The 26,747-nt window shown below is 42.4% G+C and overlaps 1 protein-coding gene across 1 annotated transcript in view; it reads right to left on the bottom strand.

Annotated features, from left to right (window-relative positions):
* Uggt2 (UDP-glucose glycoprotein glucosyltransferase 2) overlaps nucleotides 1-26,747 on the bottom strand; it is a 177,479-nt gene that overhangs the window by 144,659 nt on the left and 6,073 nt on the right. Inside the window, exons 2-7 of the mRNA XM_052190641.1 lie at nucleotides 21,892-21,974; nucleotides 13,166-13,296; nucleotides 12,624-12,736; nucleotides 11,246-11,420; nucleotides 8,077-8,173; nucleotides 4,980-5,052 (exon numbers count right to left, since the gene is read on the bottom strand). Coding sequence (XP_052046601.1) covers nucleotides 4,980-5,052; nucleotides 8,077-8,173; nucleotides 11,246-11,420; nucleotides 12,624-12,736; nucleotides 13,166-13,296; nucleotides 21,892-21,974 — 672 coding nt within the window. The remainder of the gene's footprint in view (nucleotides 1-4,979; nucleotides 5,053-8,076; nucleotides 8,174-11,245; nucleotides 11,421-12,623; nucleotides 12,737-13,165; nucleotides 13,297-21,891; nucleotides 21,975-26,747) is intronic.

Raw genomic sequence — 26,747 nt, 5'->3', positions numbered from 1 at the left:
TCAAGGCATTGTAGCCTTTCTTGTTTAAATAGAAGTCTTTGTATTTATTTTTATAAGCCAGTGTATATTAGTGAGACACCAAGAACTATTGAATATATAGAAACACAAAGAAGAGGCAAGATTTTTTCTGATAGTAGAAAAAAACTTCTATTTCAAATATTTATTTTTTGGGGGGGGTGGATTTGGTTTTTTGGAGACAGGGTTTCTCTGTATAGCCCTGGCTGTCCTGGAACTCAGTTTGTAGACCAGGCTGGCCTCAAACTCAGAAATCTGCCTGCCTCGGCCTCCCAGAGTGCTGGGATTACAGGCGTTCGCCACCACCACCCGGTCAAATATTTATTTTAAGGAAAGACAAAACCACCCAATTATTCTATTTCAGATTCTAGAATCACGAATATGTAAAACACACAAGAGCTGCCTGCGGAAGGCCGAGTCCTTCCTCATGGCTTCAGACCCTGCCTGTGGCTGAAGCAGTACAAGCTGGGGATGACCACGCCCTCAGGAGGTGTGGTCCCAGCAACACAGGCATCTGTGCTTGCCTGGGGATGGACCCAGGAAGGAAAATGGACAGATGGGACCCCGAAGGACACCTCTGAATTAGATTCTACCTGGACCATACTGAGGGTGATTCCTTATCTCAGCTGTTTCCCACAGGCTGGAGCAGATGGAATTGCAGGGGAGCTCTTTATAGCAAGAGTGCACGGATGAGGCCTATAATCTGCATTTGCTGCTAGGAAGGGAGTCAAGGTAAGAGAGCTACATTTGCATGAGTGTTATTTCATACTTTTCATATTGTCAAAGCACATGAAATGGAAGAAGGGAGTATTTGCTCAGAACTTAGTAATCAACACTGCTGTTGTAATCACTGCCTCATGAGTTCTGGGAACCCTTTCCTCCATTTTTTGTTTTGTTTTTAGGGTATTTTTTATTTTTTATTTTTTTAAGTTTCGGTTTTATCTTGCTAGTTGTTATTGTGTTTAGATAGTAAATAGTCCAAAATTGAAGCTTCCATGTCTAAGAAAAAGTTTAATAAAAATGTATTGTACATATCTAATAATAAAATGGAGAAAAGATGTATTTAAAATGACATGGTGAGGTGCCCAAGAGCAGATTCCTTACAAACCATGGACCTCACCCAGCAGGCTGGCTGGCACAGCAGCGGCAGGCATGCTCTTGAGGTGTCTCCCCACTGCCGGTATCACAGGAGCACGAGACACACCCTAGGCTAGGACAGCTCAAACATGCTCCCATAGATGGAAGCTTAGGGTGGATCCCTTCTGTTTAATCGCTTCTCTCATCCTTGCCCAAACAAAAAGGAAAGAAAGGAAGAGAAGGAAGGAAGGAGAGAAGAAAGGAAGGGAGTACTGGACTGTAAAAAAAATAAAAGTAATAAAATAATAGTGACTAAGAAAAAAATAATGTGAACCAATAACTTAAAATAGTTTATAATACTTGATACAGACTTAGTGGTTTACAAAAATCATGAATAATCTTGAAGAAATTTATGTTCTATAAGAGAATATTTTACCCAAATTTTCTTGTTCTAGATTACCCTTTTAACATCTAGTCTTAATTTTATATGTTAATATCTTCATATAAGTAGCCTTTCGATAATTAACAATAGACCTCTCTGGTTTTTGCCATTCTGTTTGACCATGAAGAACAGGCCAGAAAGGCCTGTGTGTTCTCATGCGTAAGGCTAGCCACAATGTTATGTGTGTGTGCTCTTCACACACGAAGGGACATGTTTGTGAGTCCTGTATGCTTGCAAAATTAAAAGAATGTTTTTATTAACACCGTTAGCTCCTAATATTACAAATATCCTTAACCGTTAGCTCCTAATATTACAAATATCCTTAAGACACTGAAATTGCTGATCTTGTTGACTAAGATAATGAGCAAGAATAACATTTCTGGAAACAATGTTACCTTAGGGAGATAACTGGATTCAATTTTTAGTGTTTAGCCACACAAAGTACTAGTTAATACATCTTACAAATAATTAATAACAATAGGGTTTTATTCCACTTCTCAACTAGGTTGTAATATCTTGAAATCTATACTTCCTTTAATTTTGTAGAAAACTTTATGTGGGAATAAATTTCATGCCTTCAAATGTCTTTTGGAATTATAAATTATTTTATAATAGGGGAAATATTCACAGAGTTCTTCCACAACAACTCAGTTACTCTTTTCAAAACAAAAATTCTTTGAAGTGTTATATGATTTACTACAGATGATGCTTGAATTGGTAAATACAAAAAAAAATCTGTTTTGATTATTGTTCTAAGAGGTGGGTAGACTAAAATGCTTGCTGAGCAAGGACATGGACTGAACTCAGTTTGCAAAAGTACAATCACCTGGTGTGGCATCTTACACTTGTGATCCAGGCACTGGAGAGGCTGTCACAGGAGATCCCAGGAGCTCACTGGCCAGCCAGTCTACTTGGTGAGATCCAGATCACCACATACTTTGTCTCAAAGCAAACAAACAGCTACCACATCTACACACACAGCACCGCTACCCCCACCCCCCCAAACAGACCTCCCCACTCCCTGGGGCCTCAAGTCTCTCAAGGATTAGGTATGTCTTCTCTCACTGAGGCCAGACCAGGCAGTTCTCTGCTGAATGTGAGTCACAGGCCCCACCAGGTAGTGTATACTGCCTGGTTGGAGTCACCATAATTTTAAGTAGACATGGTTCACATTATTAATAGAACATTTATTTTAGAAGTCATCTTTTGCACATGTGTGGGGTAGAGCACACATGTGTATGTATGTGGTAAACACATGTATTTGAGGGTGCACACATATGGAAGCCACGAAGACATCACATCTTTTGCTCTCAGTCTGCCTTACTCCTTGACAAGCTGTTTTGGCCTGCACACAGGCTGACAGCCAGTGAGACCCAGTTCTCCTTACACCCTGCCTCCACAGCACTGGGGCTACACTAAGACTGTGTGGGCATGCCTGGTTTTTTTCAATGGGTAAAATGGGATTGGAATTCAGGTCCTCATGCTTAGACAGTGAGCACTCCTTACCCACTGAGGCACTGCCCAAGCCTCTCTTGTCTTCATTTGTAATAAAGATTTTTAGAGTGTTAATTAATTATTACAAATTGTTGTAAAGATTTCATTATTACAATATAACCTTTATGCTTCAAATCTTTGTAAGTATGCATTCTTACTTACAAATGTATGCACACACATACATTCAAGTATGTAACAACTGTAATCCAGAAGGAGACAGCACCACAGGGTGTACACAAACAGAGGGTGTGGTGGGTCTCTGTCTCTCTCTCTGCCTATAGATCAGAATGTGGCCAGCAACTCCTCCTCCGGTACCACACCTGCCTACCACCATGCTCCCCGCCTGCCGTGACAACAATGGACTCGAGCTCTGAAGCCGTAAGTACCAAACACTGCTTTCCTTTGCATGTTTCTGTGGCCATGGTGGCTCACCACAGCAGCTGAGCAGCGTAGGACTGGCTCAAACATTGATAACTGAGTCACTGTTTTATTATGTTTATTATTGCATAGTTTCAAGGCTTAGATGATTCTATAAAATTGGAGGCTTTGTTTATAGAACCTTTTTTTTCTGATTAAAACCCATACACAAGTTGTCAAAAGTTCCAAATTTCTATTTTCCAATTACCTAAGGGATGCCCTACCATATTAGAAATAAAATTCAAATTTCAATTTAGACACAACAGTAAATTGAGTATATTTCATTTTTAAGATCAGTAAGAAACTAAGCATCAATAGTATATAATTCAATACATGGCAAATGTTTCAAAAACTAGCAAAAATATAGCAAAAAAAAAAAAAGCAAAGGTCAGGAATAAGCAATTAAGTAAAGAAACTCAAGGTCCAATAAGGATACAGAAGGAAGCTAAACCTTGCAGCAAACTGTCAATAGCTGTCTGTTCCAAAATCCAAACTATAAAATATGACAGTCTAGTGAAATAATTGTAAAGAAAAGAATCATTTTATGCATTGAAAAAAATATTAAAAATAGTATGTTGTTCATACAGTTCTAAAAAACAGAAACATTCACATTCTAGGGTGGATGTGGTAGTAAATTTTAGGAGATAAATTTATAAGTATGTATCAAAATTAAAGAATTACAAGTATCTTAACTTGATATGTTTCTCCTGAAAGCTGTACCAAGACGAATGTGTGTGAGTGAGCACAGAGAAACGCTCAAGAGCAACACGAGGAGAGAACTCCGACTCCGACTCCCATGCAGGGCTCCACCTCACGATGGATCGCGGTACACAACAGTCCCTGGAACTCGTGCGGGAAGATCGCAGACGCACATCCACGGCACACGGGCATGGCGGTCATCTCCCAGGTGGAACTCACGAGTGTCAGGCATGTTTGTAGTTTGGGTGTCTGCTTTCCCTTTCTTTTTTGACATTAACTGTCTGTAATTTCTTTAATAAACACAATGGTGTGCATATAAAAGTGTATGTGTCCTTGCTAGTTTTATGTCAACGTGACACAGAGTCATCTGAGAGGAGGGAGCCTCAGTTTAAAAAATGCCTCCATAAAATCCAGATGTAAGGCGTTTTTTTAAAATCAGTGATGACTGGGGGAGGGCCCGGCCCACTGAGGGTGGTTCCATGCCTGGGCTGGGGTCCTGGGATCTAGAGAAAGCAGGCTGAGCAAGTCATGGGAAACAAGCCAGAGGCAGCACCCCTCCACAGCCTCTGCATTGGCGCCTGCCTCCAGGTTCCTGCCCTGTTGGACTCTCCTGACTTCCTGCGGTGATGAACAGTGATGTGGAAGGGTAAGCCAAATAAACTCTTTCTTCCCCAACTTGCTCTTTGACATGGTGTTTTATCCCAATAATAGAATCTGAAAACTAAGACAGTATATATATCTATAAAAAGAGCATGTGCCAACATCGCATATCAAATGAACCACTTTCAAAGCAAAGGTACAAAATAAAGGCAATTTCATTTCTATTTAGACTCACTTCAGTTTCCCAAAAAGGAACCCTTGAACCTCGTCTGCTTCAGTCTCATTTTCTATAGCAGTATCAGTCGTAGCTACAGTAAAGAAAAATAAATATTTGTAGGCTAGGAAAAGAACATGAAACTCTCAATATATTGAATTCTATTTGTTTTATTTCATGCACATTTATTTCATGCACAAGGTTAACATATATGCTTGTATATTTACCATAATCCTAAATAAATATGTACTCTTCTTAAGAATGGGCCTAGATACATACTGCATATTCATAATGAATGTTATATAAATTACTTCATGGCAACTTTCTATTTTATCCACCAGAGTGATAAGAAAGAGGCCCCACAGCAAATCATGGTTTATGCTTACAGGCCTCACAGTGGAGCCACACCCTAATAAATGTGAGTCTGCACAATTCAGGCAATCTTAAAGACAGTCAAAGGGTCTGTAGAAAGACACTTATGACCTCACAAAATAATGGTATATTATGTTATACTCAGGTCTTGTCCCCAACAGAGCTGGAGTGGGGTAAGGAGGTGGAGGGTTTGCCCTTTCACCGTGTATCACACACGGGCAGCAGCTGTGCTCACACCCCCTCTGCTGATGCTCTGGGCCTCACAGGAATGCAGGATGCTCAGATTTAGTCACGTGCTAACAAAATATCTGCTGCACTCAATCATTACATAAAACTTGTTGTCTACCATGATTTCTGATGGGATAGGTATCAGGAAAAAGACTCTCATGATAAATACCACACTTGATGGGAAATGAGGAAGACAGATATACAACTTTAGTAAAGTAAGCGAAAGGTCTCCAAGCACAGGCAGACACACGGGCTAGGAAGGGCGAGCAGGCTTGGGCAGACTAGAAACTCATCTCCCAGCCGGCAGTCAGCTTACGCCCGGCAGTCAGCCACTGGCAGTGGGAGTCAGCTTTCTTTTAGGGCGTAAGGTGGTGCTATTCCAGTAGAAGGCCATACATCCAGAATGCTTGGGAGTACAAACTGCTCTCTCTCTTTTTTTTAAAAAGACACAATTGGGGTGCACAGAGAAGAAGGTGTATATCTCGGAAGAGTTGGGTAATGAGATGAATAGAATCAAAGCATGCTCCATGGAATTCCCAGGAAAACTAACCAAGTTTTATTTCTGGTGTTTTGTTCTTTAAACAATGTCCCCAGGGCTCTGCCACCGATGAAGTATCTGTATCAAAGCGCTGCCACCTCAGGGCAGTGAAGACTGCAGAGCGGAGGGAAGACGGCAAGGCTGCAGACAGGCGTGCTAGCTATGCTCAGCTCTGGACAGGACACGGCTGTCACACACAGGGACTCTCTGGAGCCTGAGTCCCCCGTATAAGAGGAAGCTAGTCAGAAGTGTCAGCATGTCTCACCCTGAGTTCACGGCTACTGGTGACAGATGGCTTGCTGAGTGACAGCCACTTTTCTTTAAGAGGGAGTGCCCATTAGTACGCAGACTAGCATACATACCTTAGCAGACAGCATAGCACACCTGTGTGCAGGCATAATGCCTTTGTACACTGCCAAGTTCACCCTTGTGCTATTCAAGTGCTGACTGCTCTGCCCTCACATATTGTTTATCTGGATACAGCATTGTAATTTTATATATTTATATCAAGAATCTTCAGTCTCGAGTTTGTGTAAACAGTTCTTACCATTTATTCTCTGCCTTGCAAATAAATGCTGGGCAGAATAGAGAAGTGTGTGGGATGTCCATCGCCTGAGAGAGCGAGAGAGTGAGCAAGAGATTCAGATTCAGCTGTGTCAGGAGGATGGAGGACCTGGACCCGTGAGGAAAGGGTCAGGAGAGAGATCGTGGAAACGCATCTGGAGCCCAAAGAGCCAGATCAATAATAGTATCTAAGGCAGAGAAGCATCTTAAAAAATGCTCAACTTCATTAGTCATTAGGGAAATGCAAATCAAAACAACCCTGAGATTTCACCTTACACCAGTCAGAATGGCTAAGATTAAAAATTCAGGAGACAGCAGGTGTTGGAGAGGGTGTGGAGAAAGAGGAACACTCCTCCACTGCTGGTGGGGTTGCAAATTGGTACAAACACTCTGGAAATCAGTCTGGCGGTTCCTCCGAAAACTGGGCACCTCACTTCTAGAAGATCCTGCTATACCACTCCTGGGCATATACCCAGAGGATTCCCCACCATGTAATAAGGATACATGCTCTACTACGTTCATAGCAGCCCTATTTATAATTGCCAGATGCTGGAAAGAACCCAGGTATCCCTCAACAGAAGAGTGGATGCAAAAAATGTGGTATATCTACACAATGGAGTACTATTCGGCCATTAGAAACAATGAATTCATGAAATTCTTAGGCAAATGGATGGAGCTAGAGAACATCATACTAAGTGAGGTAACCCAGACTCAAAAGGTGAATCATGGTATGTACTCATTAATAAGTGGATATTAACCTAGAAAACTGGAATACCCAAAACATAATCCACACATCAAATGAGGTACAAGAAGAAAGGAGGAGTGGCCCCTCGTTCTGGAAAGACTCAGTGAAGCAGTATTTGGCAAAACCAGAACGGGGAAGTGGGAAAGGGTGGGTGGGAGGACAGGGGAAGAGAAAGGGGCTTATGGGACTTTCGGGGAGTGGGGGGCTAGAAAAGGGGAAATCATTTGAAATGTAAATAAAAAATTATATCGAATAAAAAAAAAGAAAAGAAAAAAATAGTATCTAAGTATTATGGGATGGGATGGGAGGTAGCCAGATAAGCATAAGAGGTTAAGATGGGTCATTTAACTGTTCAGCTATAGAAGTGTATCTTGAAATAAATCTTGGTTTCTCTGTGTGGTGATTGGGGACTACCATAAGGTAAAGAAATACAGTCACTGGATTATTTCACTGCTTACATTTATATTAAAATAATTACTTTACACATGCACGTGGGAAGCACTAACAGACAGACACACTGGGTTATAACAAAAATCAAGGGATGTGGAGTTAAGAGGAACATGTGCTGGGGAGGGAGGGGAGGTGAGCATGACCAAATACATTATTTATATTAAGAAAAATGCCAAAGAACAGAAAAGAGAGAAGTCTTATTTAAACATTTGAAACCTTACTTTTTATTTGGATATCATCCAGTGCTTTGTATTCTGTATCTTTAATTGCTAGCTCCACACCATAGCCAGATAAGTACATTTTCCTTGAGCTTGGTTTCTGTTTAAATACATTTATTTTAGAAAAAGAAGAAACATTTAGTTAAGCATCTCACTTTACATTTATGTACCCGCACCATATTAGGATACACAGCAAACTGCTAACATTGGAGGCGTGCGCTCATGTGCACATGTATGTGTGTGTGTGTGTGTGTGTGTGTGTGTGCCCAGTGCCTTGCAAGTGCTAGGCAAGTACTCTAGCACTAAGCTACAGTTACTTCCCAAGACAAAAGCTTTTAACCACTGTGAAATACTATTATAATTGGGGGTGGGGGGGGGAGACACTTCTATTCTCTACACAGTCTCTCAAAGGACCAGAATTTTGTTGATGATACCTTCCTAACAGAAGTTTAGCTAGGATTCTTCAGTCTCATTTGCTTCTCATTCGTTAGGTAGCTAGTTCCAGGACAACCAGAGAGTGGGCAAAAATAAACAATGAAACCAGAGACGAGAGAGAGAGAGAGAGAGAGAGAGAGAGAGAGAGAGAGAGAGAGAGAGAGAGAGAGAGAGAGAGAGAGACAACAAAGCACTCAGTGCTTAGTGCTTTGGAAATCTTACTCAGATCTTTCTCCAGGTCTCTTGATGACTAAAGTATTCCAAATGCCACAAAGTAATGACTTATCTGTAATACTCATCAGAATTTTGGTAGCTAATTTTCTTCTGGGAATGGACAAATATAAAATGTATCTCTAGAGATTCCTTCAACAAGCAAGGCAAATCACGTTTCATTTTGCAAGAGGCAACACGGATGAATAGATATGATTGTAGAAAGAAGTCTAAGTTTCCCTCATCTCCAGCTGATACTCCTACGATGGAGCTGCAACCACCTGTGTTTGGATTTTAATCCAGGTAGAAGCTAGTTTTAATCCATCTGCATGCGCTGCATTCTTAAAAGCAGCCATGTGTTTTTGCCTAGCACAATTTTCACAGTGACGGTTCTATATGCCTGCATACCTCTTTTATCTTCCCTAATGCTTTTCTTAGGCTTAAAATTAAGTATATTGGCAGAGTGCCTATCTCCTGGTCTGTTTTATTTCCAAATCAGAACATGTATGAATAACCTTTGGATACACAGCACTTAAAACCACTGCTCACACTAAAGTTTAACTCAGGAATTCTGCGTTGAGGGCAAATTGAGTTATTTAAAAATGCACTGAGAGGAAAAGCTGAAATGATTTAAGAGTTTTCAGTTTCATTCAGCTACCCCAAGCAACATGGCAGCTGGTGGCTTGGGAAACTACAGTTGCAAGGCCACACATCTTGTCAGAGTTCATGAAGGAAATACAATTCCACATGGCCAGTTTCTATTATCAGTACTACAAAGTAATTGGATCCTGCATAATAAAAGAAAAATGTTTATTAAATTTCTATGTACTTTCTTCTTCTGAAAGGCACTAAAATCTAAACTGAATTAAGGTCTAATAAGCTTGGATGTGTAAACTGAAGCACTTGTAGGCCAAAAGAGGTAAGACAAATCTATCTCTTCTTCTCTCTCAAAAAGGCATCTGATCACAAGGAAGCATAAGGAAGAGCATTTTCACTACATCACATGTCGATTGATTTACACGACAGCTTCTGTGAACGGAGAAGATGCCATTCACTAAGTAGCAGGTTATTATTTAATGGTACAAAGCATCCTCATGGACAATACGATCCAGTAGAAGTATAGTTTTGGTTATATTCTCCAAAGAGTATTTAAGACAGAGCTTCAATCCTCAAGGGGACATATTATCATTCTTGGTGAACTTAAGATAAATATACACTTTTATCTCCTACATCCAGTTTCTGCTAATGTCTCCTATCTCTGGCTGCTCCACCCAGTAGAAAGTTACATGCATAATGTGCTGCTGCTATTCGTCTGGCAAAGAAAGGAAAAGATTGAGAATTATGAGTTTAAAGAAATCATCTCTAGAGAATGTGTTGTCTGCACACTCTACTCCCATCACGTGATCCTCTAGTAATTTCCTATTGTTATTGAAACACTTTTTGTTGTTGTTGCTGTTGTTGTTGTTGTTTTGGTTTTTTTTTTTTTTTTTTTTGAGACAGGGTTTCTCTGTGTAGCCCTGGCTGTCCTGGAATTCACTCTGTAGACCAGGTTGGCCTCGAACTCAGAAATCCACCTGCCTCTGCCTCCCAAGTGCTGGGATTAAAGGCGTGCACCACCACTGCCTGACTGTTATTGAAACACACAGGATACTATAGATTCTTTTCCACCTGCCACTAACTGTAGGTTTCTGACAAAGGAACTGTTTCTATCTTACTGCTTTGTAAATAATGCTTGGCCTAGAGGCACACAAACTCATGACAAGTATGTTAATATTTACAAAACATATTCACATTCAATGGACCCAGGCTTCTGCTATATATTTTAATCATTGTATGGAGTGTAGATATTTAAAATAGCCATATTCTAGTTTACCAAAAATTTTAAGATTATTTAAGAGGGATTTTCTCATTTCTAGTACATAGCAGTGATTTCACTAAAATCACATGATAAAATCTAAAAATTGAGACTACAGAGGAGACTGGGAAGACATTTCAGTCATAAATGCCTAATGGAATAGGCCAGTCCCCCGGTGGCTTGTGTACCACAGCTGTTACCCTGCTTTTTAAATGTAACTCTGAAAATATTGCAAGATTCTTTCAGGATCTAGTAACCCGAGATATGAAGGAAATGGTTGGAGCAGCCCAGGTTCTGTTCATAGCTCTCCTCCAATAACATGTTCTAAACATGCCTGCACTCAACTAAAGCGGTCCTTATGAATGTTTGACAGTAAATGTTACAGCAGCAACAAAGGAAACAGCTCGAAACACAGAAACCCAAGGGTTACTAAGAATCCCGATGCACGTAAGAAAACTAAACTTTAAAGGAGATATAGGAAAGGAGCACCAGATACTGGAACAGAATGGTGCTGCGACAGAAAGGTTGCAGAAACCAAAACAAACAAGAAATCAAAGTGTCTTCTATACAAAAGACAAATAAAATTGATAAACCTTTAGTCTGGGTCAGAAAAGAGAAAAACACAAATTACTAATATTAGTTAAACAAACAAAAAACAATGCAAACATGTACCTTAATATAGTGGCGGAGAACATATAGGATTTTACCATTTTGTGATTTCTTAGACAATACTCTATGAAATTCCACAAATGCTCTTGTACCAATTTCTGCATAGAGAATAATCACCGGTAAGTTCTCACTGCTTGTGGGAAACTTATGATCTCTTTCAAATAGGTAAGGCCTGGGCCTAAAATAAAAACAAAATACACACTTTCAAAGGAATTGAGAGTCAACAAGTGTATCAGACATACACCCTGATACTTGATATTTTCTGCTATCAATGAATTCATAATGTCAATAACTATAGAAATAGGAAAGTAAAAATAAAAAAGAAGAAATTTGGTTTATCCAAAAGTGACTATAAAAATGCTTTAATTTCTAGTTTGGTGCATTGTCAATAGAAGAACATTTTAATAATATAATTTTAATCAATTAAATTTATATTTAATTAGAATTACATTCACTACAGTTCATATTCCCTGAAAGTAGTTTCCAAATACATAAAAGGCCATACAGAAGCACACCTTCATTAAAAAGTTAGTTTTTAATACGAAGAACTATGCGTGAGCTTAGGTGGGCAGGTGGGCAGGCGGACAGGTGGGCAGGTGGGCAGGCGGGCAGGTGGACAGGTGGGCAGGTTGGCAGGTGGGCAGGCAGACAGGTGGGCAGGCGGGCAGGCGGGCAGGTGGGCAGGTTGACAGGTGGGCAGGCGGGCAGGTGGACAGGTGGGCAGGTTGGCAGGCGGACAGGCGGGTAGGTGGGCAGGCGGGCAGGTGGACAGGCGGGCAGGCAGGCAGGTGGGCAGACGGGCAGGCAGACAGGTGGACAGGCGGGCAGGTGGATAGGTTCAGGACACATGGGAGTTCTGTAGGCTCGCACAGCCATTCCAAACAGTTCTAACAACCTATTTCCCAGGCACATGCGATTATTTACACTTTCTAGTAAGTTCTACCTTTACTTGTAAAGCTGGTTACCATCACTTACACACCCTTTCAGTCTTTGAGGCACAAACAGGATGAGACCAGGTGGAAGAGGGGCTCAGATTGCATAGAAAGTAATTACTACTCTAAGCCACTATGTTTGGGATGTTTTCCTTACACAGAAATGTAGACATTTACACGGTGTCTGATAAATATGCAAGCAAGCAAGGGATGGCAGACTCCTCCTCCCACAGTGATAATGAAAAACATTCCTAGTGTCCTCAGAACTACTTGCAACATAGTTTTTTTCCCCTTACCCTTAAAATGGACTAAACGACATAAAAAGCTTCATACAAACACTGCTATAAATAGCATCAGATAACTTAGTGCAATGTCTTAGAATATTAAAATTCCCATTCCAACTCTCTTCCCCACACGCCACTTCTCTTGATTCTCCCCACAGCACTCACCTGGAAGCAGCCTTATTCAGCAGCTTTTTAATTTCCTTGATTTTACAGGTGCGCTTCGCATGGATCACCACAAATGCGGCGCATCCGTCAGGTGGTGGCTCATCAGCAGCGATCTACAGCCCCAACGATGATGTCGTTAAGCAGCTCATCGTGACAGTATGGCCCTAAACCTCAACTGTTACTCTGGTTAAAATAATTACTGTTCTAATTAAGGTAAAATATTTTCCAAGTAGAATTTAAGCAATATGTAATAGAATAAACCTTGTCTTAGGAGATACATGCATGGAAGTTCTTTTTTTTTTTAATTCTATAAAATTTTTATTATAAGCAGTTTCACTGGCAATGTGTCCTCATGTTTTCCTAACTCCAAGTAGACTCTATTTCTTTTTTTCAGCCAAAATCAATGACTGAAATGATAATAAAATGATGAACATGTTATAGAAGGAAATATACAATTGTTTTGAATCAATGATGTTCACTTTAAATAGCTTAATATATATTATGATATGCATCTTCAGTAGGTAATGCTTGAGTATTTTTACCTGTTGGAACATCTGAATAGTTGGAGAGTATGCCCGTATAGAGAAAGCAAACTTCAGGAGATTGATGTGGATATTGTCTAAGAACTGTCCAGCTTTCTTCAGAATTAGGTTGTAGTAAGAGTAATCTGATTCTACAAAAGGAAAAAGATGTTAGCATCTCACATTCAGTTTACTGGCACATCCCACCTATAGAACTAATTGAATCAATGTCAAATCATCATATTTTAAGTTTGGGGAAGCTTCTAAAGAAAACATTATTTTGTCTATTTCAGTGTTTTCTGAGCAATCAAGAAGATAATTTTAAAATAATCTTGCTATTAAAATCTACTGGGAAGATTCACTTCAAAATATTCCAACATGTGGGTTACTACACAGATGGGTTAGTTACCAATGCAATCTGCAGTTGAAAAAGACCGGAGAGTAGTAAAGTGAGCAGAAAACCACTGGTGAGAGAGAAAGCACTCCGTCTGCTTCAGCGAGCCGAGCATAATCAGCATGTCAACAGTATGTCAAGAAACATACCTCAAACGTGACTTCAGGCATACACAAGCTTTGTCTATTAGAACCTAATAAGCCATACATTCATGCCAATCGTCAGCCATTGCCCCATTCTCTTCCATCGTTAACGCCCTCAAAGAGCTAACGCTCACCTCAGTACTCCATTACCTGAGTGTGGTCTACACCTTGCTCTGAGCCCTCTGAGCTTGCTGAAACAGTCAGCTTAGATTCTCAGCTACTGAGTGTTATGAGCAGAAGTGGTTTTTTTGCATATGTTTTATGCACATACAGAAATGTAATGGCTTAGTTATAGAATGCAATGTTATATGTCTGTGCGTTCGAGCATGCCAACACTTGGTAGTCAGAGACCAGCCTCGGGCAGTACTCCTCAGTCATCATGCTATCGCTGGTGAAGCAGGTCTCTCTGTGTCCTTGACCTCACGAGGTAGGCGAGGCTGGCTAGCCAGGAGGCCTAGGGCTCCACCTGTCTTTGAGGTTACCGGAACACACAGGCTTCCTTTTTTTTTTTTAATTTGAGAAATAAATTAAAAAGCGGCACTTTTACAATCAAACAAGACTGCTTGTGGTTTCTATTCTCTATATAGTTGTATCTTTTTTTTTTTATTACATGCCTGCTTTTTACTAAACCCCAATCTTGCATTCAGGTTGGACATTGTTGGGGGTATTATTTATTTATTACTGTTATTTTGAACAGTGAAAGGTTTGTTGCTAGGCATTTTGGATCAGAATTAATTATGTTATGAAAGGAGATTCTTTTTTTTTTTTTTGCTTGAAATTGTTTCTTTCTTTTTTTTAAATTGAGTATCTTCTTTATTTACATTGCCAATGGTAAAATCTTTCCCAATTTCTCCCCTCCCAAAACCCCACCAAATCCCAACACTACGACAAGCTGTGTGTACCAAAAGGTGCATGCCATGGCTGTCTCCAGAGGGGCCCTGCCAGAGTCCTACAAATGAAGAGGCAGAAGCTAGCAACCAACTATTGGACTGGGCTTGGGGTCTCCAATGGAGGATCTGGAGGAGCTGAAGGAGCCCCATGGAAAGAACAATGACCTCAGACACCCAGACACCCCAAGACATCAACCAAGGGTACACATGCTTCCAGCCAACAATGTGGCAGGTTTCCTTTTCACGCGGGCTTTAGGGTCAGACTTGGGGCCTCATGCCTCAGCAGAGTCGGTTTACTGCCTGAGTGATGTCCCCAATTCTAAAATTTAAATGTTTTCTTACTGTTATTCTTTGGCATGTAAGTAACAAATTTATATATGTTTGGATTATATGTTAGACAACATGCACAACCATTTTACTAGTGAAACTCAATTTCAAATTAGCTTACATCTTTAATAAATGGTACAATTATTTGTAGGCCTAATTTTTTTGAAATCAATTTCCTTCTGACTTACTATTGGTTAAACATTTGGTTCTTGGTTCTATACCTATTTGCATGCCCAAATGCCTGGGATCATGTTAAAATGTCCTGGATAATAAGCAGTCACAACTAGAAAATGTTAAGCGTCTCTCTGCTGCAAGCACTGCCTGGGCTGTCTTCTGCGGGTCCTCACAGCGTGCAGAGACGCCTGATGCTCACCCTGTCACAGTGTACACAGCTGCTGTGCTGCCTCCACCACCTGCTGCTCACCCTGTCACAGTGTACACAGCTGCTGTGCCGCCTCCACCACCTGCTGCTCACCCTGTCACAGTGTACACAGCTGCTGTGCCGCCTCCACCACCTGCTGCTCACCCTGTCACAGTGTACACAACTGGTGTGCCGCCTCCTCCACCTGCTGCTCACCCTGTCTCAGTGTACACAGCTGGTGTGCCACCTCCACCACCTGACGCTCACCCTGTCTCAGTGTACACAGCTGGTGTGCCGCCTCCACCACCTGCTGCTCACCCTGTCACAGTGTACACAGCTGCTGTGCCGCCTCCACCACCTGCTGCTCACCCTGTCACAGTGTACACAGCTGGTGTGCCGCCTCCACCACCTGCTGCTCACCCTGTCACAGTGTACACAGCTGGTGTGCCGCCTCTACCACCTGCTGCTCACCCTGTCTCAGTGTACACAGCTGGTGTGCCGCCTCCACCACCTGCTGCTCACCCTGTCACAGTGTACACAGCTGGTGTGCCGCCTCCACCACCTGCTGCTCACCCTGTCTCAGTGTACACAGCTGCTGTGCCGCCTCCACCACCTGCTGCTCACCCTGTCACAGTGTACACAGCTGCTGTGCCGCCTCCACCACCTGCTGCTCACCCTGTCACAGTGTACACAGCTGCTGTGCCGCCTCCACCACCTGCTGCTCACCCTGTCACAGTGTACACAGCTGCTGTGCCGCCTCCACCACCTGCTGCTCACCCTGTCACAGTGTACACAGCTGCTGTGCCGCCTCCACCACCTGCTGCTCACCCTGTCACAGTGTACACAGCTGCTGTGCCGCCTCCTCCACCTGCTGCTCACCCTGTCTCAGTGTACACAGCTGGTGTGCCACCTCCACCACCTGACGCTCACCCTGTCTCAGTGTACACAGCTGGTGTGCCACCTCCACCACCTGACGCTCACCCTGTCTCAGTGTACACAGCTGGTGTGCCGCCTCCACCACCTGACGCTCACCCTGTCACAGTGTACACAGCTGCTGTGCTGCCTCCACCACCTGACGCTCACCCTGTCTCAGTGTACACAGCTGGTATGCCGCCTCCACCACCTGCTGCTCACCCTGTCACAGTGTACACAGCTGCTGTGCCGCCTCCACCACCTGCTGCTCACCCTGTCACAGTGTACACAGCTGGTATGCCGCCTCCACCACCTGCTGCTCACCCTGTCACAGTGTACACAGCTGCTGTGCCGCCTCCACCACCTGCTGCTCACCCTGTCACAGTGTACACAGCTGCTGTGCCGCCTCCACCACCTGCTGCTCACCCTGTCACAGTGTACACAGCTGCTGTGCCGCCTCCACCACCTGCTGCTCACCCTGTCACAGTGTACACAGCTGGTGTGCCGCCTCCACCACCTGCTGCTCACCCTGTCACAGTGTACACAGCTGGTGTGCCGCCTCTACCACCTGCTGCTCACCCTGTCTCAGTGTACACAGCTGGTGTGCCGCCTCCACCACCTGCTGCTCACCCTGTCACAGTGTACACAGCTGGTGTGCCGCCTCCACCACCTGCTGCTCACCCTGTCTCAGTGTACACAGCTGCTGTGCCGCCTCCACCACCTGCTGCTCACCCTGTCACAGTGTACACAGCTGCTGTGCCGCCTCCACCACCTGCTGCTCACCCTGTCACAGTGTACACAGCTGGTGTGCCGCCTCCACCACCTGCTGCTCACCCTGTCTCAGTGTACACAGCTGGTGTGCCGCTTCCACCACCTGCTGCTCACCCTGTCACAGTGTACACAGCTGGTGTGCCGCCTCCACCACCTGCTGCTCACCCTGTCACAGTGTACACAGCTGCTGTGCCGCCTCCTCCACCTGCTGCTCACCCTGTCTCAGTGTACACAGCTGGTGTGCCACCTCCACCACCTGACGCTCACCCTGTCTCAGTGTACACAGCTGGTGTGCCACCTCCACCACCTGACGCTCACCCTGTCTCAGTGTACACAGCTGGTGTGCCGCCTCCACCACCTGACGCTCACCCTGTCACAGTGTACACAGTTACTGTGCCGCCTCCACCACCTGCTGCTCACCCTGTCACAGTGTACACAGCTGCTGTGCCGCCTCCACCACCTGACGCTCACCCTGTCACAGTGTACACAGCTGGTGTGCCGCCTCCACCACCTGACGCTCACCCTGTCACAGTGTACACAGCTGGTGTGCCGCCTCCACCACCTGACGCTCACCCTGTCACAGTGTACACAGCTGGTGTGCCGCCTCCACCACCTGACGCTCACCCTGTCACAGTGTACACAGCTGGTGTGCCGCCTCCACCACCTGCTGCTCACCCTGTCTCAGTGTACACAGCTGGTGTGCCGCCTCCACCACCTGACGCTCACCCTGTCACAGTGTACGCAACTGATGTGCCGCCTCCACCACATGAAGAAGCACTGAGTGTCCATCATGTTTACTCATCCTCGTGTTACCATCATTGAAGCAGTGCCTGGAACCTCTCAATACAAAAATAATGGTTATTAAATAATGCTTTCCAGGAAAGCTAACCCTGAGGGATCCAAAGAGGTCAGGGACTCCACAGGAAGACAACAGAGTCACCTACCCTGGGTCCTTGGGGGTTCCCAGAGACTGAATAACTAACCAATGAGTGAGCTCAGGCTTTACCTAGGCCCCTGCACATACGTAGCAGATGAGCAGCTTGGTTTTCATGTGGGTCCCAAACAACTAGAGTGGGGCTGACCCTGAGCATATTGCCTGCCTGCTGCTTCCCTGCCTCCCTGCTGCTTCCCTGCCTGCCTGTCTGCCTGCTGCCTGCTCTCTTCCTGCCTGCCTGACTGCTGTCTACCTGTTGCCTCCCTGTTCCCTTCCTGCCTGCCTGCTGCCTGCCTGCTGCCTCCCAGCCTGCTTGCCTGCTGCCTCTCTCCCTGCCTGCTCTCTTCCTGCCTGCCTGCCTGTCTGCTGCCTGTGGATCCCGGCTCCTACATGGGCAGCTTTGTCTGGTTTCAGTGGGAGAGAATGCACCTTGTCCTGCAGCGACTTGATGGACTTGAAGTGCAAGAATAGGGGTGAGGTTGGGTGGGTGGACACCCTAAGGGGGGTGTCCTTCTCAAAAGGGAAGGGGAGGTGAAATGGGGGAAGGACTTGCATAAGGGAGTACTGGGAGGAGAGTAAGGGCTGATATTGGGTTGTAAAGTGGAAAATAAATTTAATAAAAATGTCTATGTTTTATAAAAATTTAGCTAAAATAGCATCAAAGGCTTTTCTGATCTCTTTATTTTTAGAATCTAAGACAAGAATTTCACAGAAAAACTTCAAAGTTGCTTAAGCCAAACAGACTGCAACAAATGAATACTTAAAACTAATTATCTTCCATTTACATCTGAGTAAAAATAAAACTATTTAATAATCTAGAGTAAAAAGTTTTCTGTGTCTATATGGTTAAGGATTCTAGTTTTTAATGGGACTCTCCATTCATATCATCTATTTTATTTCAAAGTAAAAAATTAATCTTTCCTTTAGAACAATTAGCCCTATAGTTTCTGTTACTATTACCTAGCTTTAATGGCCTCATTTTTTATATTCTCTAATATATATATATATATATATATATATATATATATATACATACACACACACACATACACACGCATACATACACACACATATACATATGTAATTACCTGTTAATAGATATACACATTTTGGCATATATAAAAATAGAAATTATATTTTATAGATAATATGAAAACACATTATCTGAATTTTTAAGGGTAATTATTGGAAATATCATAAAGAGCTTAAAAGCAAAATACGCAGGCAATAAAATTGCAGCAAGGCCAATAAACGTTTGTCTAGACTCACAGAATGTGCAATACTAAGAGTCTAAGCGACAGACTTTAAGTGACACTAATGTGTCATTCCAGGCCAGTGGACTCGGGTGAAGATCTCTGAGTGAGGAGGCTCTTCCTCTGAATGCGTAGAGGAGACAGGAAGTCTCCGTGCTCCCCTCACTTCTGCTGTAGTCTTAAAGTTCTTTAGGACTTTAGTCTTCTAAAACAAGAAAGACAATCCCACTGCAAAACCAATAGCATATCAGAGAAATTAAGGTAACCCAGGAATTTTGATTTTTTCTTTAATATGCAATAATTACTAATTATTTGAGTTTTCCTATAGATGTTATATTGTTACAGACCACGTGGGTCTGCCGCGGGAGTAAGCAGGGTTTCTTGGTCCAGGAAGACACAGATCCAGTGGAAGCATGACAAACTGACATGACCACAGAAGTGGTTTAAAATCTGAGTGTATTTCTCAGGTATCTCTCAAAGTCCAGTCAAGGTAACATCTCGAATTAAGCATCATATACATTTGTAAAAGGCTAGCTAGGCTTTCTCGGGCAATACAGGGTGTTTACCCAAAGTCCAGGGCCCATGCAGCTAAACTGCTTCTTCATCTTGGTCTCGATGTAGTGCTGGCCCGAGAGCTGAAGAAGGATGGTTCTCGTACCTAGCCTCCTGGCGTTCTCATGTCTAGCTTCCAGGTGAAAATGGCAGCGTTGTAGAGCCTGGGAAGCTGTCTGGCTCGCGCTGTCTTTTAAGAGTACTTCTGCCTAGTCTGCCGGTTGCATTCTTCTCTGTGCCATGCTTGAGGCCATCATGGGCCCTGGGCGATCAGCTCTAATGGTTAGCTCTGGTAGCAGTCTCTAGCCTCCAGCCTGGTAAAGCTAACTGGCTACAGCTTGATGAATTAACTAACTCATTCCTCCTTGGAGTGTCTCTCTCTCAGGTAGAGAGAATCTACTGCCTCTCTGTAAATCAAAAGTATCTACTGTCTCTGTCTGCCTCTCAACTGAGTCTTCCTGAGTATTACTGTATCCTGAATCACACCTGTATAAGCCAAGAAAGGCTGTTTTCCTTAAGGGCTCCCTGCGTGAGGCCTGTAACAACAAAAGGCCAGTTCCTTATAAAACTTCCCTTGCTATTCAGGTGGGCCTGAGATAGCCTGTCTGCAAGCAACAAGAGCTAAAGATGGAACTAGATTAACTTGTGGGGGGAGGTGGCTAGGGAACCAATTCAAATGTAAATTCTTTTTACCCTGCCCAAATACTCATTTTTCTGGCAGGGACCTCATAAGATTTTTCAGATATCCTTAGTCTGGGCTATTGTTTGGAAACCATCTGTCCTGAAAGGCAGTGACTTAGAACTAGTGACTGGAATTTCTGGAATGCCCTTTTTACCATAATAACATAAATGGTTGAAGCAAAGCAGAATTTTTGTTATAAGATGGATTCTTACATATCTATATTTGCTTGGCCATGTCTCAGCTATAAGGAAATAGGAGAGTTTAAGAAATTGCCAAGTGAGATTTATCTGCTTCTAAATGTACGGGGAGGTCCATTATTCCCAGGAGACATTCTTTCTTTCGCCTCTGTCTGTAAAATATCATTTTTACAGACTTTTACTGGGCCATCGTGGCATTATATTTTTTTAAAAAATGCTTACAATAGTTTCTTAGCATTTCTATTGCTGTGATAAAATAAAATGACCAAAGCAACTCAGGTAGGAAATAGTTTATTTCAGTTTACATGTCCTAATCACAGTCCTCCACAAAGGGAAGTCAGGACAAGAATTTGGGCAGGACCCTGGAGGCAGGGACTGGAGTAGAGTCCATGGGACAGACCATGGACAAGGGCCGCTTACAGACTTGTCCTCCCTCCCTCCCTCCCTCTCTCCCTCCTCCTCCTCCTCCTCCTGTTACATAGCCTAGGCTGCCGTAAGTATACTATGTCAATCAGGACAACTTCAACCACCATGCACAACCCCAGCCTGTTTTCATCTATACCCAGGAACACATGCCCAAGGCTGGTATAACCCAGAATATTACTGGGTAACATTCAATCACTTACTAGGTGTATGTATCACAGGCTTGCCCACAAATTTATTTGAGTTGGGGCATTTTCTCAACTAAGGTTCTCTCTGTAGAAATGATTTTTAGCTCGTGTCAAGCTGACATCCACATATCAAATGATGTCCAAGAAGAATGGAGGAGTGGCCCTTGGTTCTGGAAAGGCTCAGTGCAGCAGTGTAGGGCAAAACCAGAACAGGGAAGTGGGAAGGGGTGGATGGGGGAACAGGGGGAGGGAAGAGGGCTTATGGGACTTTCGGGGAGTGGGGAGCCAGGAAAGGGAAAATAATTTGAAATGTAAATTAAAAAATATATTGAATAAAAAAAAACATTAAAAAAATAGGCAGTGCAGTTTTCACCGAAACATCTTTTCACGTTTAGAGAGGGCTTTCCTCTTTCCTTGTTTTGAGACAAGGTCTCATGCCGCCCAGGTTGACATTTGACTCAGTATTGAGCCAAGAATGACTCGATCTTCTCAACCCTTTGCATCACAGGTGATAAGATCACAAGGGCGCACCACAGTGCCTCTTTCTTTGGTAATGCTGGTGAGCCAAGTCTGGGCTGCTTGCACACTAGGCAAGAACTCCCCCAACAGAACTGCCCGCCCAACCTTCAGATTCAACGTTCAGATTTACTAACCCAATTGGTGTTTGTATTTAATTATTACCTAATGCATGTAATAAGTATAAATGTGCACATCACTTACCTGTTTGCTTATAAACTGCTAATTCTCTTACTGTTTCCACAAACTGCCAAAACTTTTCATTACTTTCTTCTGCCATAAATTCGCTGTTTAAATAGATGAAAACAAAAAAAAATAGATACTATAAACTACGCTATAGAACAAAATAATACTTTATGACAAACCTCCAAAAATAATATTAAATTACTGATATTCATTTACTGTAACACTATATGGAAATAAATTCCTTATCATTATTAACTTCTTAGAAATATGTAATTTGTTTTTTTTCTTCCTAAAATATCAATAAGGTAAGAAAAAATGAGAACATTAAAGGTAAATAGTAAATATAATGATCATTTATTGTTCATTAACAAAAATGGTTCTATAAATACTATATAAAAGTCATATATAGTAGCAGATTGCTAACGACCAGAAGACACGAAGAAATCAAACTACCACAGACCGTTTGAGGAAAAAACTCATCAACAGTCTTAACTGTCTGTGTGTCCACACTACAATGGTGACCAGCCTGGGTGGTGAGAACATGTGTGTGTGTGTGTGTGTGTGTGTGTGTGTGAGTAATCACCTGTGTTCTGATTGGGCCTGAGGCACACAGGCAGGAGGGAGCTCGTGTCTGGTGCTATGCACTCTGGGAAGCCCACCTGAGGGGATGTTAGAGGGATGGACATACCAAGCTGCCTTCTAAGAACTTTTCCACCCTCAGGTTAATGCAGCTCTCAGACCCTCAACTGAGAAGCTCTGAGCACTGGAGGGAAATTAATACAACGACTCAAACCTGGCCAAAGTGTAAAGAGGACGTGTCTGTGGGGTGTTCATCCCTCAAGAGACCATACTGCACCACTTCCCTGAAAGCTCAGGGCACACTCATAAGGCCCCCACCCACGCTGAGAAGCTATTAGCAGTTAACTGACGGCTTCTAGAGAAAGGAGAATCAGCTTTATTTGAGGGTATCACTCCTGGTAGGTAGCACTAATTATACTCAGCGGGTTAAGAAGTGGAAATTTCTGGTTTCTCAGTAGACTCAGTTGTATCATGTGATATTTTTTTCTGGAAACTGTCTTAGGAGAAGATGTTTTGGTGAGAACAGCCATGATGCTTGTCCAGAACTCGCCTGGTAAAAGGGCACGCGATGTTTTCCTGGAGTGGAAGCTTGAGAGGTGTGTGATGATAGATAGAGTATAAGTACAACCCAGCAGAGAGTGGGTGATGGTCTTCCCTGACAATACTCTTACATTCTTTGCTGATTATAAGTTGTCCTGACTTCATGGAGCGAAACACACCAACGAGCTTCTGATGGTGTTCTGACTGCTTCTTGCCACATCCACAGATCTACTGGGCCTGAAGGTTTCTTCTGGATCGAGCCACTGCTGCTGATTGATGTTTCGTTTTTGCCAAGTGGACTGGGGTGCCATTGTTGATTCGTGCTTGCTGTTTGCTAGTGGACTGGGCTGCTGACAACAAAGATTGGAACTGTCCCAAAGAACTATTTCTACACAGGTCCACAACAGGTTCCTCCTCACCTTTCTTCCCCTACCTTTGGTGGCAGGTGGGCTAAAAGGGAGGTTGAGGTGTTCAAGAACAATAATTAAAATAGATTTTGAAAAATCTAAGCCTACAGGGTTACTTTTTTTAAAAAAAATCGAGGGGACATGAGTGGTGAGGAGGGTGGTCCAGTACGATATGGGGTAACAGTGGGTAGATCCATGGCCAGAATTCACTGTATATATGAAATTATCAAAGAATAAAAATATTATTATATTAAAAAAATAAAAACCAGAGTCCCGCCCTGCAGAACGGAAGATCCAGTCCTGAGGCTTCTGGCAGGAGACTTCAGGTCTCCGCCTCCAGATCTGGAACAGTCTGGGCCACAGCACCCAGTCTCCAGGCAGTACAAGAGGCCAGTTGTGTACCCGGAGGCCAGCTAGGAAGAGGCAGTTTGCACTGGTGAGTCCAGCATTGACAATAAGACCAACTAACACCAGTGAGAACTAGATTGCAAAAGGCAAACGTAGGAATGTTACTAACAGAAATCAAGGCAATATGGCAGCATCTGAACCCAATTCTTCATTAACAGCATGTCCTGGATATCCCAACACACCAGAAAAACAAGATTTGGATTTAAAATCACTGGTCAGGATGCTGTTACAGGAACACATGAAGGACATAAAAAAATCTCTTAAAGAAATTCAGGAGAAAATGGATCAAAAGTTAGAAGCCCTTACAAGGGAAACACAAAAATCATTGAAAGAAATTCAGGAGAATACAGAAGCCAATAAGGAGGAAATGCAAAAATCACTTAAAGAAATACAGGAGAACTTTGGTCAACAGGCTGAGGTCATGAAAGAGGAAACACAAAAATCTCTTAAAGAATTACAGGAAAACACAAACAAGCAAGTGAAGGAGCTGAGCAAAACCATCCAGGATCTAAAATCAGAAGTAGAAAAAACTAAGAAATCACAAAGGGAGACAACTTTGGAGATAGAAAACCTTGGGAAGAAATCAGGGGCCATAGATGCAAATATCAACAACAGAATACAAGAGATAGAAGAGAGAATCTCAGATGCTGAAGATACCATAGAAACCATGGATTCAACAGTTAAAGAAAATGCAAAATGCAAAAGCTTGTAACCCAAAACATCCAGGAAATCCAGGACAGAATGAGAAGACCAAACCTAAGGATTATAGGCATAGATGAGAGTGAAGATTTACAACTTAAAGGGCCAGCAAATATCTTCAATAAAATTATGGAAGAAACCTTCCCTAACCTAAAGAGAGAGATGCCCATGAATATACAAGAAGGCTACAGAACTCCAAACAGACTGGACCAGAATAGAAATACTTCCCGTCACATCATAATCAAAACCCCAAAAGTAATAAACAAAGAAAGAATATGAAAGGCAGTAAGAGAAAAGGCCAAGTAACATATAAAGGAAGACCTATCAGAATCACACCAGACTTCTTACCAGAGACTATGAAAGCTAGAAGATCCTGGGAAGATCTCATGCAGACTTTAAGAGAACACAAATGCCAGCCAAAACTACTATACCCAGCAAAACTCTCAATCATCATAGATGGAGAAACTAAGATATTCCATGACAAAACCAAGTTTACCCAATATCTTTCCACAAACCTAGCCCTATAAAAGATAATAGGAGGAAAACACCAATACAAGGAGGGAAACTTCATCCTGGAAAAAGCAAGATAGTAACCTTCTTTCATCAACCCCAAAAGAAGATAACCAATCAAATTAAAACAAAAATAACATCAAAAATGACAGGAAGTAATAATCACTATTCCTTAATATCTCTTAACATCAATGGGCTCAATGCCCCAATAAAAAGACATAGACTAACCGACTGGATACGTAAACAGGACCCTACATTTTGCTGCATACAGGACACCTCAGTGTCCAAGACAAACACTACCTTAGAGTAAAAGGCTGGAAGACAATTTTACAAGCAAATGGTCCCAGGAAACAAGCTGGAGTAGCTATTCTAATATCAGATAAAATTGACTTTCAACCTACAGTAATCAAAAGAGACTCTGAGGGACACTTCTTGCTGGTCAAAGGAAAAATCCACCAAGAAGAACTCTCAATCCTGAACATCTATATCCAAATACAAGGGCACCCTCATTCATAAAAGAAACTTTACTAAAGCTCAAAGCACACATTGCACCTAACACAATAATTGTGGGTGACTTCAACACTGCACTTTCCTCAATGGACCGATCAGGAAAACAGAAACTGAACAGGGGCACAGTGAAACCAATTGAAGCTTTGGACTTTGGACCAATTAGAGTTGATATATATATATATATATATATATATATATATATATATATATATATATATATATATATATAACATTTTATCCTAAAGCAAAAGAATATACTTTTTTCTCATGGTACCTTCTCCAAAATCGATCATATAATTGGTCACAAGACAGACCTCAACAATATAAAAAGATCAAAATAATCTCATGCCTCCTAACAGATCACTATGGAGTAAAAGTGGTCTTCAATAGCAACAAAAACAACAGAAAACCCACATACACATGGAAACTGAACAATATTCTACTCAATGATACCTTGGTCAAGAAAGAAATAAAGAAAGAAATCAAAGACTTTTTAGAATTTAAGGAAAATGAAGACACAACATACCCAAATCTATGGGACACAATGAAAGCAGTACTAAGAGGAAAACTCATAGCCCTGAGTGCCTCCAAAAAGAAAATGGAGAGAGCATACACTAACAGCTTAACCACACACCTGAAAGCCCTGGAACAAAAAGAAGCTATTTCACACAGGAGGAGTAGAAGGCAGGAAATCATCAAACTCAGGGCTGAAATCAATCAAGTAGAAACAAAGAGAACCATACAAAGAATCAACAAAACCAGGAGCTGGATCTTTGAGAAAATCAACAAGATAGATAAACCCTTAGCCAGACTAACCAAAGGGCACAAAGACAGTATCCAGATTAACAAAATTAGAAATGAAAAGGGAGATATAACAACAGAAACTGAGGATATTCAAAAAATCATTAGATCCTACTACAAAAGCCTATACTCAACACAATTGGAGAATCTGGAGGAAATGGACAGTTTCCTAGAAAGATATCAGACACCAAAATTAAATCAGGATCAAATAGATCATCTAAACAGTTCCATAACCCCTAAAGAAATGAAAGGAGTCATAGAAAGTCTCCCAACCAAAAAGAGCATGGGACCAGATGGCTTCAGTGCAGAATTCTATCAGACCTTCATAGAAGACCTAACACCAACACTCTTTAAACTATTCCACAAAATAGAAACAGAAGGAACACTACCCAACTCATTCTATGAAGCCACAATTACGCT

This window comes from Apodemus sylvaticus, chromosome 8, assembly GCF_947179515.1.
Source record: "Apodemus sylvaticus chromosome 8, mApoSyl1.1, whole genome shotgun sequence".
Lineage (NCBI taxonomy): Eukaryota > Metazoa > Chordata > Mammalia > Rodentia > Muridae > Apodemus > Apodemus sylvaticus.
Note: the sequence above shows the minus strand (reverse complement) of the source record. Positions and strands in the feature narration are given on the sequence as shown.